Source organism: Muscardinus avellanarius (assembly GCF_963383645.1).
Source record: "Muscardinus avellanarius genome assembly, chromosome: 6".
In the NCBI taxonomy this organism is placed as follows: Eukaryota; Metazoa; Chordata; class Mammalia; order Rodentia; family Gliridae; genus Muscardinus; species Muscardinus avellanarius.
The window spans coordinates 6,083,995-6,105,223 of record NC_137791.1 but is presented as its reverse complement, the minus strand read 5'-3'; the positions used below and the strand labels follow the sequence as shown (position 1 = coordinate 6,105,223).

Below are 21,229 nucleotides of genomic sequence, written 5' to 3'. Positions count from 1 at the left end.
TGCAGAGAGGGAAAAAAATAAAACTTGTGTTTTAGGTTAACTTGTGCACAGATTTTTTTAACAGGTTAAGAAAAGACCAGAGGCAGTGTACCCCAAGACACCCCTCCCAGTGGAGACGCACGTGCCCAGCAGCTGGTAGCTTCTCCTCCAGGTGTAGCTTCTCTTAGGAATACCGAGGTTCCAATTCTGCCATGGAACACACTGCTATTAATCTATAGCAAATGAGGAAGGAGGTTAATTATAAAACATGCAAATATATGGAAGTAAAATAAAACATTCATTATGATCTGCTCATAGATCCTTGAATTTTTTGAAAGTTCGTTTTTTTAGTTTTGTTGTTGTTGTTGTTGTTGTTTCGCAGCACTGGGGGTGGAACCCAGGGGCATTCTACCTCCAAGCTACACCCCCAGCCCTATTTTTTATTATTTATTATTTATTTTTGAAATAGGCTCTCACTGAGTTGCAGAGGGCCTCACCACGTAGCTGCGGCTCTCCACAAACTGTGATCCTCCTCCTGTCTCGGCCTCCCAAAGGCTGGGATCACAAGCGCGCACCACCACACCCAGCCATTTTTCTAGTTTCTAAATACACATAATTATTGATTTCTACTTTGGTTACATAAGAGAAACAGATAATAGTCTATACAATATTGGTTCTTAAAAGTTTCTAAGATCTCCTTTATTGAGTATGAGCTTGGAAATACTCCATGAATGCTTGAAGAAATATTTATCATTCTTTTGTCATGTTTTTCTTCAAAGATAGGTATCTAAGATTATTAAATAGCTCTTAAAATCTTTTAAGAATAATTGTAATGTTTGCTTTGATATTATAGTGTGTTTTAATGGAATTAGATTAATAATTCTCTCTAAAGGTTTCTGTTTGTCTGCCTCATTTTACCTTGTTACCCCAGATTAGCCAAATACTCTTTCCACCACCATTTGTCAGTGAGATATGGTGGATGGAGTGGAGACGGATGCATCGCATACTTCTAACATACCTTTCTTTATATGCCACTTACCAGATCCAAAAGTGTTTTCCAACTTTGTTATCTATATTAAAATTTACATGGGAGGAGTTATGAACATAGAAATCCCAGATTAGTACCCTAAAACTGCCTTTCCGTAGATAAGCAATTTCCATAGATACATAAAGGAGCATGTATGAAACATTAAAATTGTAGTTCTTACATATACCATCTCTTATCTTAATAAGAGATATTAAATTTAAATCATTATCTGATTTGTAACATAGGCTTAAAGATCTTCATTGTAACCACAGATGATTAAGTTTAAGGGCCATAATTTAGAGTAATTTTAAATTTCCTTTAAGATTTGCAACTACTGTAACTTAGGACAATGATCGCCGAATATTATTAGTAGTAGACTGTTAGCAAAGCACATTCACCCGAAGCATGACCCACAACTCGTAAAAAAGAAAATTGTGCTCCCTCCCCCAAAGTGGAGAAAAACAAATGACTGGGGGAGAGCCAACAGTTGGAGAGATTTGTTTGTTTGTTTTTGTTTTGGCCTCATTTGCAAAATATTGAAGTTATTGACTGATACTAAATATACTGATTAAAACCTTCTGATCACAGAATTCTTTGAGCAAAAATGTTGTATGTTTATACTAACAAAGCATTTTAATATTTTCATGGCTGTTTGTAAGTTTTGCAGAGAAAGAATTAACATTTAGAATTTGTACACCTTTTTTTTTTTTTTTTGGTGGTACTGGGGTTCCTGGTACTTCTACCTCACGGCTGCACTCCCAGACCTATTTTATACTTTTATTTGGAAACAGGGTCTCTTATTCCAGTGAGGCTGACTTGGAACCAGCGCCATCCTCCTGTCTCTGCCTCCCAAGCGCGGCGATTACAAGCGTGCGCCACCATGCCCGGCAGAATTTGTACACCTTTTAAGGCACAGAATATCACTAAGGATATTGTGTCATTGAAAAGTGTATAAAAAGCAAAACCTTAACATCAGAAAGGGGCCTTGTTTGTTTGTTTATTGTGGCACTATGAATTGAACCCAGAGGCATTCTACCTCCTATCTATACCCCAAGCCCTATTTTTTATTTTATTTTGAAACAGAGTCTCTCTAGATTGATGAGAGTCTCACTACCTACTACCGCAGCTGTCCTCAAACCTGCCATCTGTCTCCCCTTCCACTTACAGGGATTACAGGTGTACACCACCATGCCTGGCCCTGTCTTTTTTTTTTTTTTTTTTTTTTTTTTTTTTGCCTATCTTGAATCCCCCAACCTCCACCTACTTTTATTAACTTGGTATTCTGTAACTGGAGGCAATTTCTGAAATCCTGGGATAGGTAGCTCTTTGCAGATTGAGTTTTATTTTGTTTTACTTTTAATCACTGACCTTACTTTGGCGATAGATAATTCTGATAGTCCTCTGAACAAATCATTTTACTTCTTTATTTTTTCTTTACTTTTCTTAAGATTTCTACCAAATATATTTATTTATATCATGACTTGAATTTATAGGAATGTAATGAAAAACAAGGCCAAATTGAACGAGCCATTAGGGAAAAAAGAGCTGTGGAAGACGAACTAGAAAAGGTAAAAAGAAAAAAGGAGTGTGTACCTGCCTAACACCCAGCTGCAAATACTCAGCCTCACTGTCTGCCCCCCACTCTGCTAGCACCCTGTACACTTACACCTATCGTCCTGGTGAGTGCTTTTGTTTTCTTGGAATATTTCAGAGTCAACATTTAAACACCAGCATCTTCTGCAGACATTTCTTTCCAAGAGTAGCCCTATTCTTTACCTTTGTACTTAAAGTAAAATTTTATGAAGTAGCTATATTCCGTGCTTAAATCTTATCACAAACGTTACTTTCATTTTATCTTTATAAATTTTATGCCAACTCCTACTATGGTTAGGATATCTCTAAATGTAACAAATATACCTATCACCAAAAAAAAAAACCCTGTAACATTGCTGTAATTTTTTTTTTTTTTTTTTTTTTATCTCTTAAAAGTACAACATTAGGAGCCGGGCGAGGTGGCGCACGCCTGTAATCCCCGCGCTTGGGAGGCTGAGACAGGAGGATCGCTCAGGTTCAAAGCCAGCCTCAGCTGGCTTAAGAGACCCTGTTTCCAAATAAAATATAAAATAGGTCTGGGAGTGTAGCCCAGAGGTAGAAGGCACCTGGGTTCCATCCCCAGTACCGCAAAAAAAAAAAAAAAAAAAAAAGTACAACATTAGGAAAAATATTGACCCAAACAATACTTGAGAAAAACCAGAAAGGAAAATCTATAATTTTTTTCTTTCTAACATAGTTTTTTTTTTTAATTAGCAAACATCCCTTGGGAAAAGGAAGGCAAATTTTGAGCATTTACATACTGTGTTTTAGGTGATATATTAGGAGTTTTCATAGAGATGTTAACTTGGCCAAGGTTAAAAAAAAGTAAAAGAGTCAGAATATGATTTTCAAACACAAGTTACATAGCATATAAGTAATAAGATATATTTATTTTTTCCAGAAGTCATGGCATCAGATAGTAAAACAGTTTGGTTTTTGATTTACAAAACAGAACATATTGTAGGCGTTTTCTGGTTGCCACTGTCCTGCACGGTAGACCCTTCTGAGCTTCTGTCATTTCTGTCATGTTAGATAGGTCCTGTTTGGATCACCACCTGCCTGCCCTACATCAAGGTTTGGAATGAATGGTTCAACATTTCATGGCACAGGCCAAGGAATAGGCTTTACCGAGGAACTGTAAACCTTACAAGGTTAACGCAACAGGCAAAGGGAAGACACAGCACCCACACACAGGCCAAAGCTCAGCGTCCTACAGGGACTCAAGTGTCTAGTTCTGTGTTTCAGTAGCAGAACGCTGATGTGCTGGGTCACAGAGGAGCCCTGCAGTGAAGACATGTTTGCTTGGCCAGGTAGTCTGGATTTGGAGGGGAGCTGTTCGTAGGATTTTTCTGAAAATGTGAGCTCCCGAGCACCTGCAGACCTTGAGTGATTTGAGGCCTTTCAGCCCTCGCACTGTGAGGAAGCCAAGTCCGACAGGAAGCCAGGCTGCTCCCGCTGGATCAGATCAGTCAGCTAGGTCAGCATCCTGTAACTCAGGGATGTTCTGGAGATGCTTTTAGGTAGCTCTGTTCATTGACATACAGTGTAAAGGTTTATTTTTGCATATTGTAGTAGAGAATTGTTTTGATGGACATTTAATCAAAGAATTACCAGTAATGTGCAGGTTGACATTTAGAGTATTTTTTTCTTAAAGCTTTGGCTGCTTTACATTTCTATATTAATGAGTAGTTTACAGTGAGCACGAATGCTTTCAGAAACTAAAAATATTTTGTTCATCTTAACGTGCTTAACATGTTTTAATAAGTTTTAATATGGTATGTTTTAATGTGTTACAGTGGGAACAGATGAACACATGGTTGTGACTCTGTGTCACCGTTGATTTCAGTTTCTAAAGTGTATGACTTGTTAAGAGAGTTTCCTTGTGTAGAGTGATGCACACACGAGCCTCTTCTGCAGATGTACCGTGAAGGCAGGGAGAATAACAACGACCTCAGAAAACTGGAAGAGATGCACCAGAGATACCTGGCTGCAGAGAGCTCCAGAGATGACCTTCAGCTAAGACTTAAGAAAGCAGAGACGAAAATGAAACAGCTCGAAATCAAGTGAGCTTTCTTTTGGGCTTTCTATGATGGCCTCTTCAGAATTCACAGGATTTTTTATAAACTCCCTTTTTAAAATAGAACGCATATCCTTGTTGAAAAGGCCAAATACAGAGGTTTTTTTTTTTTAGATTATTTGTAAAAACTAATTTCTTCAGGAAGAAAAGAGTAACAGTTCATTGAAAGTTCATAAGCCTTTGAAACTATGCAGCTATTATAGTGATTTGTTTATAATTATTGCATTTACACTTTCTATACAAAGTCTATTTCTTATGATATTAAATATTTTGTAATGATACATCATGTTTATTTATTACATTATCTACAAAAATGACAAACTTATAGTAGGGTATATTCATTTGGAATGTGTTTTTTTTTTACCTTTTCCCCCAGAATGTTACTTAATATTGTAAAAAAATACTCATTTAACTGTCTAAAATCTCATTCTCTCTATTAAAGATATCTTAAGTAGAGATAGTTATATTTCCTAAAAATTCACATTAATGCCTAGGCTCAAGTTTTTTTTTTTTTTTCAAATGGAGATCCTGCAGATTTGTTTCATGAATATGTATATAATTTTTAGAAATCTATTTAGATAATATGCTTCTGTGATTACTTCTATAGCAAGCAGGCAGGAGGAACCAGTGTATTCCAGTATGAATTTTCTTGTATGTAGCAAGCAAGGGCCCTGCATGAAGGCCGCTCTCCAGTGTGGAAGCCTTTGTGTATCTCACAAGAGAGGAGTACTGAGGAAAAGCATCCTGCATTTGTTTGAGTTTGCGTGGTCTCTACAATATGAATTTTGTCTGTAGAGGGTAAAAGAGAAGTCATGGTGGTAAAGCTGCCACCATATGAAAGCTGTTTGTATATTTAAAGATTTTTTTTCTGCTGTAAGATACTTTTAACTGAAACTTTTATCAAGCAATCACAATATTAGTAGCATTTATATGTTCTCTGTTCAGAATGGTTGATTATCTGGAACTAGAAAGATGAATATTTTAGAAAGTAGGAATAGAAATTAGCAGTGTATTCACTGAAGCACATACTGAATCGCTTTGTTTAGAGGTTATCTTACCTAATAATCTATAACTGAGAAAGTTTAAGAAATACAGCTTGTTAGCCTCTGGGAAAACAAGGAAGTTTCAGAATTAGAATTTATAAAGACATATAACTAGAAAATACAAAAGTTGATTTTATCTTTATAATTTAGTAGTGTAGTCAGCTATTGGGCTTTCCCGAGTTTATTGATGAAGAGTTTTAATTACTTCAATGAGAACAGTTTAGTTCATCTATTCTTAGTTAAGATTCCTAACTGTATATATCTGCTATTACATAACATTTTGAAACCACATCAGTCTAAAATGAAAAGAAATGGCTCAGCATAAAGAAAACAGAAGCCTGTACTATAAAAGGTAGATTGACATCTTGATTTCTACTATAGATCCTCAATTTTAAGGATTCTTTTTGGTTCTGTTTTTGTTTTTTAATCAGTTCCTCAGAAGAGATATCACGCTCCCATGAAATGATTCAGAAACTTCAAAATATATTGGAGTCTGAGAGAGAGAACTGTGGCTTTGTCAGTGAGCAGAGGCTGAAACTTCAGCAAGAAAATGAGCAGCTACAGAGGGAGACGGAAGAGTTAAGGAAGATTGCTCTGGAGGCTCAAAAAAAAGCCAAGTTAAAGGTATTTTCAGCACGAGAGTTAACATGTGTTCTTGGGAAGGTCAAGGCATAAAGAATATTTAGAGAGACCTAATAAAACATTTTTAAGACTTCTTTGCCTTCTCATCAGATAGCACTAAATCATAATTCAGAATGTTAGCCAGTCGTTTCACTATTGTAGAACTTTGTGAGCATACTTGAAAATGATGGCCTTCACTATCTGCACACACACAAAAATTCTTTTCCAACCATGGAATACACTGATATTCCTGCCAAAGCAATTTAAGCAGCACTAGCAAAACTATAGATTAGATAACTTTGCAGACTGCCTTTCTCCCGTCTCCTTCATGTATAGCCTCTCGAAAATTGAACTTCTCTAAACTACCAGTAAGAGAGCATTATATCAGTATGCTCTGGGAAACACTCAGAGAGTCTAAAAATCCATGCCAGGAACCAGACAAGGGGCAAATGTCTCATCTAAAAAATAAAAAAAAAAATCCTTCTCCTGTATTTTCTCTCTGTGCTGACATACTTTGGTAATAGGAACATGAATGAAACACAAAGTAGCTCCATTAGGATTTCTGTCATCTTTTTCTTCATTCCATAAACCTTTTACAAAAGGCGGCACTCTTCATGGTCAAAGGTCTGTGTTTTCCAGTTTCATGGTAAGGATAAAAGGTGGTAATATTAGTATTTTACTGTGATTTTTGCTGCTAGAAGGACTCATAAGAATCACATTCCACCTTGGTTCAGATCGACATACATTTAGTGAATTCTTGTACAGGTATCAAGCATTTATAAGTGCATAAACTCTGAAGTGAAAAAGATTGACCTATAGCATCCAAAAAGTTTGTACTTCATACATTAGGCTTGTTGGAAAAACAGGGAGTGGAACCATACTTGATATAAAGCTATGGTAATTAAGGTAGTATGATAACAACATCAGAATAATCCAATTGAAGCCGGGTGTGGTGGCACACACTTGTAATCCCCACGCTTGGGAGGTGGACACAGGAGGATCACGCTGGTTCGAAGCCAGCTGCGCTGGCTTAAGAGACCCTGTTTCCAATTAAAAAATATAAAATGGATCTGGGAGGGTAGCCTGGAGGTAGAAGGGTTTCCAGGGACCCCAGTACCACCAAAAAAAGAAAAAAAGAAAAGAATAATCCAATTGAAAGGCTGGGCATGGTGGCACACACTTATAATCCCAGTACTTGGGAGGCTGAGACAGAAGGATCACAGGTTCACAGCTAGAGTCAGCAAACCAGGGAGGTCCTCTGCCACTTAGTGATTCTCTGTTTCAAAATAAAAAATAAAACGGAGCTGGGGATATAGCTCAGAGGTAGACGCTCCTGGACTCAATCCCCAGTATCACAAAAAAGAAAAGAAAAAAGAATAATCCATTTGCTCAGTGGCACAGAATAGATCCTGGAAATAAACTCATTTTTAATAATCATCTGATTTATGACAACCATGGCAGTACAAAGGAGGAAGAATTGTCTTTACAATAAGTGATTCTAGATAAATTAGGTTCATATTTTAAAAAAAATAAACCTAGACTCCCAGCAATATGCAAATTAATTTGAGCTGTCTTATAAACCTAAGTGTGAAATACAAAACCATGGAGTTTCTAGGAAAAAAAGCTTGAGGTTGTTGTATAGAGAAAGCTTCCTTAAACAAAACACAAATAGAACTAATTGTAATGAAAAGATGAGTGACGTGGATTTCATTAAAAGTAAGGTTTTTTTTCATCAATGTGATGGCGGCACACACACAGCACTCACTGAGCCGTCCCCAGTTCCCACCCCACTCCCTCTCCCTTCCCGCCTTCCCGTGCTCAGCACAGTGATTGGCTCTGATGAGTTTGTGTGTGCATACCATGTTCATTGAGGTGTTCCCTCTCAAGTCTCTCCTCCCATGTCCCTCTGTTGGTCCCCTCCTTTGCTCCACTAAGCTTTCTCCTCCTTTGTCTGGAGTCCCTCCTGTGTCCCAGTTTCTCCCCAGCTTCCTCATATGAGGGAGAACATCCAAACTTTCACTTTTTATGACCAACTAATCTCACTTAGTATAATGTTCTCCAGTTCCATCCACTTTCCTGCACTAATTTTATTCTTTACAGCTAAGTAGAATTCTGTTGTATATATATCCCATAATTTTGTAGTCCTTTTATCTATTGATGGACTTTGTGACTGGTTCCATAATTTGGCAATTAGGAATTGTGCAGCTATAAACATAAATATGCATACATTACAATGGCAGTCTAGTTTCAGTTTTTTTTACCCAGGAATGGTATTGCTGGATCTTATGCTAAATCATTCCCATTCTTCTGAGGATCCTCCACACTATTTTCCAAAGTGGTTGCACTAATTTGCAAACCCACCAACAGTGTATCAGAATTCCTACTTTTCCACATCCTCACCAGCATTTATTATTGTTTGTGTTTTTGATGCTTGTTGTTCTAATTGGGGTTAGGTGAAATCTCAGGGTAGTTTTGACTTGCATCTCTCTGATTGTGAATGATGTTGATTGTTTTTTCATATACTTATTGGCCATTTGTATTTCTTTTGTGAAGTATCTGTTTAGTTCACTTGCCCATTTTTAGATCAGGCTATTTTATGTGTGTGTGTGGGGGGGGGGTGAGTTCTTTGAATACTCTAGATATTAGTCCTCTACCAGAGGAGTAGCTGGCAAAGATTGTCTCCCACTCTGTCAGCTCTCTCTTAATGTTCTTGATAGTTTCCTTTGCTGCACAGAAGCTACTCAGTTTAATGCAATCCCACATACTAACCCTCATTTTAAATTCTTGTGCTTTAAGGGTCTTATTGAAGGAGTTTTTACCCATGCCTTTATGTTGGAGTGTTGGTCCTATGCCCTCTTCAAGTAACTGCAAAGTCTCTGGTCTAATGTTCAGGTCTTCGATCTATCTTGAACTGACTCTTGTGTAGGTGAGAAAGTGGAATTTATTTCCATTTTTCTGTATATGGATAACCAGTTTTTCCAGCATCATTTGATGAAGAGGCTTTTTTTTCCCCCAGTGTATATTTTTGGTCCTTTTGTCAAAAATCAATTGGCTGTAGGTCTATGGGTTTGTTTCTGAAACTTCTGCTCCACTTATCTGTGTGTCCGGTTTTGTTCCACTGCCATGCTGTTTTTTATTACTATGGCTCTACAGTATAGTTTAAAATCAGGTATTGTGATGCCTCCTGCATGGTCCTTATTGCCGAGAACTGTTTTAGCTATTCTTTTTTTTTGTTGTTGTTGTTCCATATGAATTTAAAGACTTAGTTTTAAATGACCATAGTATTTTAATGGGGATTTCATTGAATCTGTGTATCACTTTTGGGAAGATGGCCATTTTAATATATATATTCTGCCAATCCAAGAGCATGGGAGAGCCTTCCACCTTCTAAGACCTTCAGTTTCTAATGCTTTGTAATTTTCATTGTAGAGGTCTTTTACCTCTTTGATTAGGTTTATTCCTAAGTATTGTCAGCAAAGTGTCTGGATACAAAATCAATCTAGAAAAATTAGAAGCTTTTTTATATACCAACCATAAATCTACTGGAAAAGAAATTCACAAACATTGCTACTCACCATAACCTCTAAAACAATAAAATACTTAGGAATATAGATTTTTTTTTTTTAGTCATCAAAACACCATTAAGAGACTAAAAGGTGGAAGAAAGTATTTGAAATGCATCCAAAAGGAACAAGAAAAGGCCTTACACACTTCATCATGAGAGAGGGAGAGATCTAAACCGGAAAGTGGGTAAAAATATAGATAAAACAAAGAGCGCTCTGAGTTTGATAGTTTGATGCTTATGGAAGTTGGGTGATAAGCACACAGGAATTTAGTGTTCTATACTAAAACTTTTTTGTAATTGTTTTTAAAAGGCAATGTACTTTGAAAGAAAGATGACATATCTTCATCTCATAAAATTTATATTATAAGCTTGTGATATAAATTTTATATTGATTAATAATATAAAACTTAATGATACTGAGCCCAGTATGGTGGCGCACACTTGTAATCCCAGCATTCGGGAGGCTGAGACTGGAGGATCGTGGTTCACGGACAGCCTCAGCTACTTAGACCCTGTTTCAAAATAAAGAATAAAAGGGCAGGGTATGTAGCTCGGAGGTCGAATGCTCCTGGGTTTCATCTCCAGACCCCCCCCAAAAAAAAATTAATGATAGTAGATCATATGGTTATTCTAGTTTTTCAAGGAACATTTAGTAGGAAGTAGAGATGTATATTTAACTGAGAGATGAAAAAGAACTTAAAGGGAAGAAATTGCAAATGAAAATACTTAGGATTGAGTATATGAAATATTTTAAACCATTTTAAGTATTTAATAAATAATAGAAATATAGTTTGATAAATATGGACAAAGGACCCCTTTATCTATAAAATATAAAATAAAATATTTTGTGACTCAGAAAAAATGTGAGGAATCTTAAGAATTTACTAAGGGGGGAAGAAGGCCAACAAACAGTTTAAACTCACTACTAATTAGCTGCTACGTTATCAGCGTGAGTGACAGTGCAGCTGAAAGTTTAATAGTACATCTTTGGAGTCTGGAATTCAATCATAAGAAATAATCAAAATATTCCATAATTAAGCCAGGCATAATGGCCCACACTTGTCATCCCAGTGATAGAGAGGCTGAGACAGGAGGATCCCAGTTCAAGGCCAGCCTCAGCTACACAGTGAGGCCCTCTGCAACTTAGTGAGACTCTGTTTCAAAATAATGAATAAAAAATCAGGCTGGGAATGTAGCTTGGTGGTAGAATGTCCTTGGGTTCAGTCCCAGCACCACACACACACACACACACACACAGGGAGTAATCCTTTATATACTGTAATTACTATTTTGAAATTTATAAATAAAAACCTTTATGTAGTAGTTAGAAGTAGTTGTCTCTTAGTGATAGGATTATATATTTGTCTTTTTTTTTTTGCAGTACTGAGGATGGAACCCAGGGGCATTATACCTCCAAGCCTCACACCCAAGCCTTTATCTTATAAGAATAAGAATTTCTTATTCTTTATCTTGAGACAGAGTCTCACTAAGTTGCAGAAGGCCTTACTAAGTAGCTGATGCTAGCCACAAACCTGCGAGCCTCCTGTCTCTGCCTCCCAAGTATTGCGATTATAAGCGTGCACCACCACGCCTGGCTCTGTCATTTTTAATTAGTGCTTATTATTATGAATTAGAGTGGGCTTCTTTGTGTCCTATTCCTGTATTACTCTTTTAAGCTATTTTGATCCTGTCTCCCCTCCCAGCCTTGCATTACCTATCGTGACTCCCTTCCTCCCTCCTCCTGGCCCCCTCCCTTTTCCCTGATGTCTCTGTTCCCGAGCAATACCATCGTTGTTATTTTCTCCAGGTCCCACATATAAGCGAGAGCATGAAATACTTGTCTTTGAGTCTGGCTTGTTTGGGGTAACATGATGGGCTCTAGTTTCCATTTTTCTGCGAATGACATGATTTCATTCTTATGGCCAAGTAATGCTCTTGTGTGTGTCTGTTGGATCACGTCTTGTCCATCCATCAGTTAGCAGACACCGAGGCTGAGTCCGTAAGTTGGATATTATGAGCAGTGTTAGGATAAGCGGGTATCTCTGTGGCATGCTGACTTGAATCCTATCAGGTAAATACTGAGGAGATCTGTGGCTGATCATGTGACAGTTCTGCTCTTAGGGTTTTGTTTTGTTTTGTCTTTGAGGAACCTCCATACTGATTTCCTAGTGGCTGTCCTGACTTACATTCCCACCAGCCATGTATGAGGGTTCCTCGTGTACCCCACATCCTCTGCAGCATTTATTGTTACTTATTTTCTTGATGATTGCCATTCTGACTAGGCTGAGGTGCAGCACCAGTGCGATCTGGATTTGCATGTCCCTGATGCCTAAAGGTGTTGAACCCCTGTTCATGTAGTTATTGGCTGTCTGTACTAAGCCACTTTTAAAAAGTGTCTGCTGGGCTCATTTGCCCACTTGTTGACTGGGCTGTCTGTGCCCATTCGTTTGATCATTCATTCGTTCAGTGCTGTTTTTTAGTTCTTTACGTCTCCCGCCCATCAGCCCCCAGTCAGCAGCGCAGTTGCAAAGCTTTCTCCCCACCTGTCAGCGGTGGCTTCCCTCTGCTGTGCTGGAAGGTGTTCTAACGCGATGCCATCCCGGTTGGTTCTTGCAATTGTTTGCCGAGCTGTAGACCTGTTCAGGAAGGCGTCGCCTTTCCTAAATGTTGAAGTGGCTCCCTCTCTTTTCTTCTAAAAGTTGCGAAGCTCCTGGTGGTATTGTTGGCTGTTGGATCCACGAGTGGTTGGCTTTTGTACAGAGTGAAAGATGGGAACCTAGTTTCATTCTTCCACACAGTGTATGCAGCTCCCCAACCGTATCTGTGAAAGAGGCCGTCTTTCCTCTGGCGTACGAGTTTAGCACCTTTGTGAAGAGTCAGGGAGCTGTGGCTGTGTGGGTCTTTCTGTCCTCTCTTCTGTTCTTCTGATCCCTGTGTCTGCTTTTGGGCCTTTTATTTACTAATTGTGCTCTTAAGCTAAATGCAGATTTAGTGATATATGCAGGTTACATAAGTTTTATATCATCCTTTGTTTACCAAGAAATTAGCTACTATCCTGAAATATTACAAATGGATCAGATGGTATGGAGAATTCATTGATTCCACCTCCTCTGCATCGTAAAACACAAAAAACAATAATGTATGTCATAAAACTATAGAAAATACAAAGCATTAAAAAGACAAATAATAAATGAGGAGGAGAAAAGATGGTGGTGTACTAGAAGCATCCAGCTATAATTCTATTTTATGGAGTAGAAAGAAACTTGCTTGGTGGCCGATGCTTTCTTTGTTGACATGGGAATCTAGTGCTGCACTCTGCTTCTCTTCTCCCACTTGGAGTCTTCAGGAGATGAACGGGAGGAGCTGGAGATGAAGGCAGGAGGCCCTGGGAGGCCGGTTAGTTGTGAACCTCCGCCATTTATCACATGAAATTTCCATTTGCTTTTAAAGCTTCTGCTTTTCTTTCAGCCAGCATTTTTTAAATTCCTTTCCGTCAAGGCCCTCTGTTTCTTTGTGGTCTAAATACTCAGAAGTATCTAAAATTAAGGAATGCAGTAGCTGGGCGTGGTGGTAGGAGACCGAGACAGGAGCATCACAGGTTTGAAGCCAGCCTTAGCAACTGCAGGGAGATCTTGGGCAACTTAATAGGGGTGGGACGGTTCTGGGTTAGACCCCAGGACAGGAAGGAGGAGGAGGAGTTGAAATGGAGTCATTTTCAGCAGTCCTCTCTGCCGCTGTGGGCGTTTCTCTGCAGGGGAAAGGCACACTGTAGTAAGGAGAAGGACCATTAAATTTCTTTTTCCTACATAGTATATTTTATTCCTGGTGGCATTTTAAGATGTCGGGGAAAGTGTTACAAGAAATCACAGCCCTTCATAATTCTAGTTTTGCTAATGTATATTATAATACAGTTAAGTCTTCATTTGTGATGAAGACAAATTATAAACTTAATTTCTTACACAGATTTCTCATCCACACGTTTCTGTATCTCAGGAATCAGGAAATGATTCCTTTTGTGTACAGCATTGATCGGTCTAGCCCCCAGAACGACAGAGGAAAACATTACTAAATGTGTTCATTTTATTTCTTAGATTAGTACAATGGAACATGAATTTTCAGTAAAGGAACGTGGCTTTGAAGTTCAGCTGAGAGAGATGGAAGATAGTAATCGCAATTCCACTATTGAACTGAGACATCTGCTAGCGAGTCAACAGAAGGCAGCCAGCCGGTGGCGAGAAGAAGCAAAGAGAATGACTGAAAGTGCGGAGACCAGAATCGGCAGCCTCAGGTGGGTCACTCCTAGCAGGTGTTGACACAAGCTCTCGAGAAATTGCTTAAACCTGGAGTTTAATGTTCTTGCTGTACGTTTATGTAAAATCCTGTAACTCTAGACCTTTTATTCAGCATATATTTATTGAACTACTCTAAAATAGTAAGCATTATAAGTTAAAACACATATTTTTATAAATTTCATGCATATTCCACAAAATATAATAATTTTTGTTGGACATAACAGTTTCAAATCGTAATACATTTGTATATAGATGTGACATTGATAATATTTAATGATTGCAACAGAATCTCTTTTACTTGCAAAGTCTAAAATGTTTACTCTGTGGCCCTTTAGGAAAGTTTTTCAACCTTTCCTCAGAAAGAGCTTAAGATTTTGAGCTTCAGCATGGGAATGAGGAAGACTGTGATGTAGTCTTGGCTTACAAGTGAGGCGCTCTGGGTTCAATCCCCAGTTCCAGAAAAGCAGAAAAACGAAAACAAACTTTTAGCCAGATGTGGTGACACACGCTCATAATCCCAGTACTTGGGATGCTGAGACAGGAGGATCAAAGGTTCAAAGCCAGCCTCAGCTACTTAGTGAGACCCTGTTTCAAAATAAAACATAAAAATAGGGCTCAAAGTGTAGCTTGGAGGTAAAATGGCCCTGGGTTCAATCTCCAATATCACAGAAAATAAAGTGGGGATGAGACTGGAGGACTCTGGGCAGTGTGCAGTGACCTGGCTCAAGGGCTCAACCTGTGACTTCACTGTATGGAGGACAGACTGCCATGGCCCAGAATGAGCATGGGCAAGAGGAGGGGAGAGCCATGCTGGGGAGGCCAAGCATGGCAGGGCAGTGGTCAGGACCAGACTTAAAGGCCTGGAAACAATCAGAAAGCGTTCCCTTTGGGCCCATGTGAAATGTGCGCTACCCAGGAGACGTGGACGCCAAGCTGTTCACAGGAGAGACTGCAGCAGGACCTGCACCTGTGGATCCTTGGCCAGGTCGTGGAGTGAGGACACTCTGCAGAGGAGCGCACACAGGGGCCTCTGAGGACAGAGGGGAGGCCACTGAAGAAGACCGAGGGGTGGCCAGAGACATGCAGATCAAAATTAAGTAGTTATGTAAACATACGGGGGGGGGGGGGCTGAGACAAGAGGATCGCAGGTTTGCAGCCAGCCTCAGCAACTTTGTGAGGTCCTCCACAACTTAATGAGACCCTATTTCAAAAGAAAAGAATAAAAGAGGGCTGAGAATGTAGCTCAGAAGTAGAATGTCCCTAAGTCCAGTACCCAGCACCACACACAAAATAAATAAAATATATGTTTACCCATACATATATATACATATTTCTGAAAATCCTTTTGCAGAAAAGGAATAAGCAACAATGGGTGGTGTTTATTATTGTACACTTTATACATTGTTCTAAGAAACTTACACTTAATCTTTACAATACTCTGTAAAATGTATAACATTTATTGTTTCTGTTGTTGTTTTGGTACTGGTATTAAACTCCAGGCATTATGCCTCTAAGCTACCTCCTGCCCCATTTTATTTTTTATTTGGAAATAGGGTCTTGCTAAATTTGCTGAGGCTGGCCTTGAATCTGCAGTCCTGTCTCAGCCTCCCAAGTGCAGGGATTACGAATGTGTGCTTCATTTATTAGGTTTACAGACAGGGAGACTGAAGCCCAGGGATATTAAGGAATTCATTCCAAGGTACATACCTACCAAACTGACAGATCCTGCTTTCGGATTCTGTTTGATACGCTCTTAACAATTGTGTTTTATAAAAAGCGACTAATTAGCCAGGCGTGGTGGCTCACGCTTGTAATCCCAGTACTTGGGAGGATCGCAGGTTTGAGGACAGACTCAGCAAGGAATGAAACTCTCATCAACTTAGCAAGACCCTGTTTCAAAATTAAAAAAAAAAAAAAAACATAAATAGTCACAGCGGTGCATGCCTATAACGCCAGCAACTTGGAAGGCTAAGGTAGGAAGATCACAAGTTCCAGGCCAGCCTGGGCAGCTTAGACTGTCTTTTTAAAAAAAGGGGGTTGAGGGTACAGCTGAGAGTTACAATGCCCTGGGTTTAATTTCAGCACCTCCAAAATAAGGAAAAACAACCAACAAGAGACCCACGTTTTCAATTACAGATGTGTAAATAAACTTCACTGAACAATAAGGAAGGAACATGGGTATCATGGCTGAATCTCAGAGTGGGGTAGAAAAAGCCAGGCTTAAGAGAATGCTTACTGTATGATCCATACATATGAAATTCTGGAAAAGGCGATTTAAATCCATCGTGACAGAACAGAACAGTGGATGCCTTGGGGTTGGACTGGGAGGCGGGGCAGTGACTGAATGGGCACAGGGGAGCTTTTTAGGGTGATGCGCAAAGCTTTCTACGTCCTAATTGTGACCTTTGGTTACACCAATGTTTGCTTTTATAAGACGTCACCAAATTCTATACTGTCCTTCAGTTTCCATAATTACATCCCATGCTGCTTTGCAGGATTCTCCCTCCCGCCTCCTGTAGTTCTGATCACGGATACTAGACTTGACACTGCTTTCCTTGGTTTCTCGCCTTTACTGTCTATCATTTTCCCTTCATTGTGATGCATTTAGATAATTTCTTCTAATCAATCTTTTATAAATTCTATTTTTTATGTTCACTTGGCTTGAGTTCAAAAACTCAAGCCTGTTGAGTTTTTATCTTAACTTTTATTTATGTCCAAAAGTTCTGTTTGGTTATTTTTCAAGACAGTTATTTTATATTTTTATTGCCTCTGGGGCCTTGTTGATATTTTCAGGTATTTATGGTTTCATTTAAAAATGATAAACATTATTTCAGTGTGTATGTGTGATAATTCTAGTATCTGTCATTGGGCGGATCTAGGTTTCTTTATTCCACCTAAAAAAAACGTGGTGCATTACAGTTCTAGTTAGTAGTGGCGTCCATTGTTACATATTTAGACGTACACATAGCCTAATGTGGTCAATCTGTTTCCCTTGGTCTCTGTGCCTGTTGTTTGACCTCTATCTGCTTGTTAGTAATGCCCTTGGCATCTCTTGTTGGGGCCTCTGGAGAGGTTTGGCCTTCGCTGCTTCAGGATGTGTGAGAGCATTGCTGGTTGCGAGCGCTTCAGCAGGGAGCAGCCGGGTTCCTGGCCAGCCCTGGACACTTGTTCTCTGTTGTTAATCTGTCATTTGTCACCACAACTAATCAGAAATATTTTCTTTCCTTCTGTTTTGCTCATGACTGAGTAGATTTTCTGGAGTCCACTAACTTTGAGGGGAGAGGCAAGATTTCAGATATTGTTCCCTTCACCTGAATGAGATATGGCTTTAGGACCCCAGAGCAGTGATGGAGAATGTCTCCCCAACTTACCGCTCCTCTTGAATGCAAACCGAACCAGGTCCCAAGTGTGATATATTGTAAATGCATTTAGGGAGAAGTTCTGGTGCTCCGATGCTCTGCTTGCTTTTATAGTTATTTAGTGTGTGTGTGTGTGTGTGTGTGTGTGTGTGTCAGACAGACAGACAGACAGACAGACAGACTTTGGGGTTTGAACCCTGGGCTATACCCTAACCCTTTTTTTTTTTTTTTTTTTTTTTTGTGTGTGTGTGTGTGTGTGTGTGGTACTGGGGATGGAATCCAGGGGCTATTCTACCTCCGGGCTATACTCCCAGACCTACTTTATACTTTATTTGGAAACAGGGTTTCACTTAGTCCTGAGAGCCTCATTCAGTAGCTGAGTCTAGATTCAGACCTGTGCGATCCTCTTGTCTCAGCCTCCCAAGCACTGGGATTCAAGCGTGCACCACCACGGCCCGGCCTTTTTTTTTTTTTTTTAAACAGAGTCTCACTAGGTTGATGAGAGTCCACTACTTGCTAGGGCTGTACTCAAATGCGTGCTCTTCCTGTCTCAGCCTCCTAAGTGCTAGAATTGCACCACCATGCCTGGCTGCTTTTGCAGTTACTAACTTTCACTTCAAAATTGTCCTGAGACAGGCGTGCTGGCGCACGCTTATAATCCCAGCATTTGGGAGGCTGAGACAGGAGGATCATGGTTTAATGACAGCCTCAGCTACTACTTAGTGAGGCCCTTTGCAACTCAGTGAGACCCTGTTTCAAAATAAAGTATAAAAAAATAGGGCTGGGGGTGTAGCTTGGAGGTAGAATGCCCCTGGGTTCCATCCCCAGTTCTGGAAAAAAAAATTGTCTTGAGACCTTTTCACTATATTTTCATCTTCTTCACACTTTTAAAGCATTGTATTAGAGTTTTTAATGGGTTGATTAATCTAGGTAATTAATGATCCAAACATATCATCTTCAGTAATATTCTGAGGATGTGGCTCAGTGGTTGAGCACTTGCCTAGCATGTGTGGGGCACTGGGTTCAACCCCCAGCACTGCGTTTAGCACAGTGATCAATTTATCTTGGTAAGATCGAGAGACAGGAAGCTCACAGCTCCCGGGGTGAACACAGCTCGCCTTGTAATGAAACTTGTGTCTCATCTTGCAAACTTTCAAATTATGCAGCTGATTCTAATAATTGATTATGGAAAATGCTGATAATAAAGGAATATATAGTCTGGGTTGTAGACACTGGAATTAGTTGAAATAAATAACTTAATAGTCAATACTGCTGATAATCAAGATTATACTTGCAGAGGAGAGATATGACACAACAGTATGGCTGGGATTATTTATGCCATCATGCTTTAACTCCTGTTCTAAGACATAGATGAGTACGCATTGGTCATGTAGCACAGACCTCTATGAACTAGGCATCTGTGTCCACAGGCACCTGTTCCCCAGCAGTTACTGGCATGTAATCGTTGTTGAATGGATACTAATGTATGGCCATAGATATTTATGTAAACATGTATATAAGCATAGTATTGGATACTTAATAAGTATTATTTAAATTTACTCAAGAATTGTTGAAATGTGATTTTCTAGAGGAGTTTGCAAGCCAGCCTGAGTTCTGGGATGTAGTACCAGCTTTGCAAGCAAGCAGAAGCGGCAAGCTCAGGTGACTGATCGAAAGAAGTCTACTAGAATGCGTTCTGTGTCCTAAAATGTCATCATTCAGTTTATTTGGACACTGAAAACAGTTTGGTTGGGAGTAGGGGTTAGCAAATTTAGAGTCTGTGAAAGAAGCCCCATACTTTCCAAAGCTGTGATCTTGGAGTGACCCGGACGTGGTCCACAGGAGGACTGGAGGGCAGGCAGGTGGCCGTGGGCTCCCTTCTCCACCTCCTTCCCTGCACCTCCGTGCGCAGTCGTCAGGCCTGGCTGGGTCTGCCTCCCGCGTGTCCTTCTGATTCTCCTGCCTCCATTCCCACCCTCCCTACCTCAGGTCAGGCCAGCTCCCGCCTGCTTTATACCAGTAGCTTTCGAATTGGTTTCTGGAGTTCCACGCTTGTCTTCCCTCTAAGCCTCTCTCACTATGCAGGAGGCAACCTCTGCAATAGAGCTCCCACTCATTCACGGCGCCACTCCCGTCTTCCGTGTCTCCCACTCACGAAGCAGTTGGTTCTGGGAATTTTCTGGTTATGCCCTTAGGTGTTTTCAGTCTCGTTTATCATAACTTTCCATTTTTTATTATTTTTCTACTTATGAAAATTTTATCATTACAATATGAAACTAATATTACCAGTTTTAAAAGTCATAATACCAGAGTGCCCAGTGCTTGCTTCAAAAGCAGTTGTGAAGCCAGGCATGGTGGCATGCACTTGTAATCCCAGTACCTGGGAGGCTAAGACCGGGGAATCACAGATTCAAGAATAGCCTCAGCAGGGAGTGAGATTCTCATTAACCTAGGGAGACCCTGTTTCAAACTAAAAGTAAAATAGAGCTGGGGATGTAGCTCAGAAACAATGCCACTGGGCTCAATCCTCAGTGCCACACCGACCTGGTAACTTATTCCTTGGCCAGGTGGAGCCTCTTTGCCTCCGGACAGCACGTACTAAGTGCAGGGGTCAAGAATCTACCTGCCTTTGCCTCTATCGTATCAGGCAGTACTGGTTGCTCATTACCGATGGGTGCTTCGAAGCAGCACATAAAGTCTATCTTTCCTACACCCAAGCCAGGTCGCAGAGGAGAGGAGGTAAACAGAGGCACTGGTTGCCCCTATATAGTTTTTAGGGCTAAAGGCCTTAATTGATCTAAGGCTTTTACTATAGGTTAATCATTAGAACGAAGGGCAAAGACAGAAGGGAACTCTGCATTTTGACAGCTGTGCTCCTCCCTGCCTGAGTGCCTGCGCAACACCCAGGCCCTGACTATACATTTTGGAAATTAATACTAAAGCAGTTTTTCAATATCAGCATAATGACAGGCACCTGTAATCCCAGTATTTAAGAGGCTGAGACAAGAGGACCATAGGCTCGAGGCCAGCCTCAGCAACTCTATTTCAAACTAAAGACTAAAAAGGGGTAGGAGTGTAAATACATCGGGTTGCTAGTTTTATTCATGAAATCGTGTAAATATCAAAATATCAAAGCAGGCCGGGCATGGCGGCACACGCTTGTCATCCCAGCATTCGAGAGGTGGAGACGGGAGGATTGCAGTTTGCGGACAGCCTCAGCTACTAGTGAGGCCCTTCACAACTCAGTGAGACTCTGTTTCAAAAATAAAAGACTAAAAAATAGGGATGGGGTGTAGCTCGGAGGCATAATTCCCCTGGGTTCCATCCCCAGTACCAAAAATATATATATCAAATATCTTATAGTTTATAAAAACATCATGAAAATACTGCATAGTATTGTTAGAAATAGTCTATCTCCAAATTTTTTCTATTAAACTGCCGTCTCTGACTTGCTAGTTTTTGAATGTCCTTGAAATATTTTCAGCTTTGTGATTCTTACTACATTCTTATCAAGTCCAAATGAAATATTATTATCGTTGCTTTTCCTTTTGTCATTTCAGTTCAGTGTAATACAGACTTTAACAAATGCACAGTAACTACACGCGGAAAGAACCCTTTGAGTTCCATGATTAAAGGCAGCAGGGAAAGAACGAGAATTTTGTAGCCATCGCCT

At 39.8% G+C, this 21,229-nt stretch overlaps 1 protein-coding gene across 1 annotated transcript in view; it reads left to right on the top strand.

The window, feature by feature from the left end:
- SCLT1 (sodium channel and clathrin linker 1) overlaps nucleotides 1-21,229 on the top strand; it is a gene marked incomplete at both ends in the record, with an annotated part of 102,240 nt that overhangs the window by 61,959 nt on the left and 19,052 nt on the right. The window contains 4 exon segments of the mRNA XM_080697147.1: nucleotides 2,500-2,574; nucleotides 4,517-4,662; nucleotides 6,151-6,343; nucleotides 13,997-14,193. Coding sequence (XP_080553273.1) covers nucleotides 2,500-2,574; nucleotides 4,517-4,662; nucleotides 6,151-6,343; nucleotides 13,997-14,193 — 611 coding nt within the window.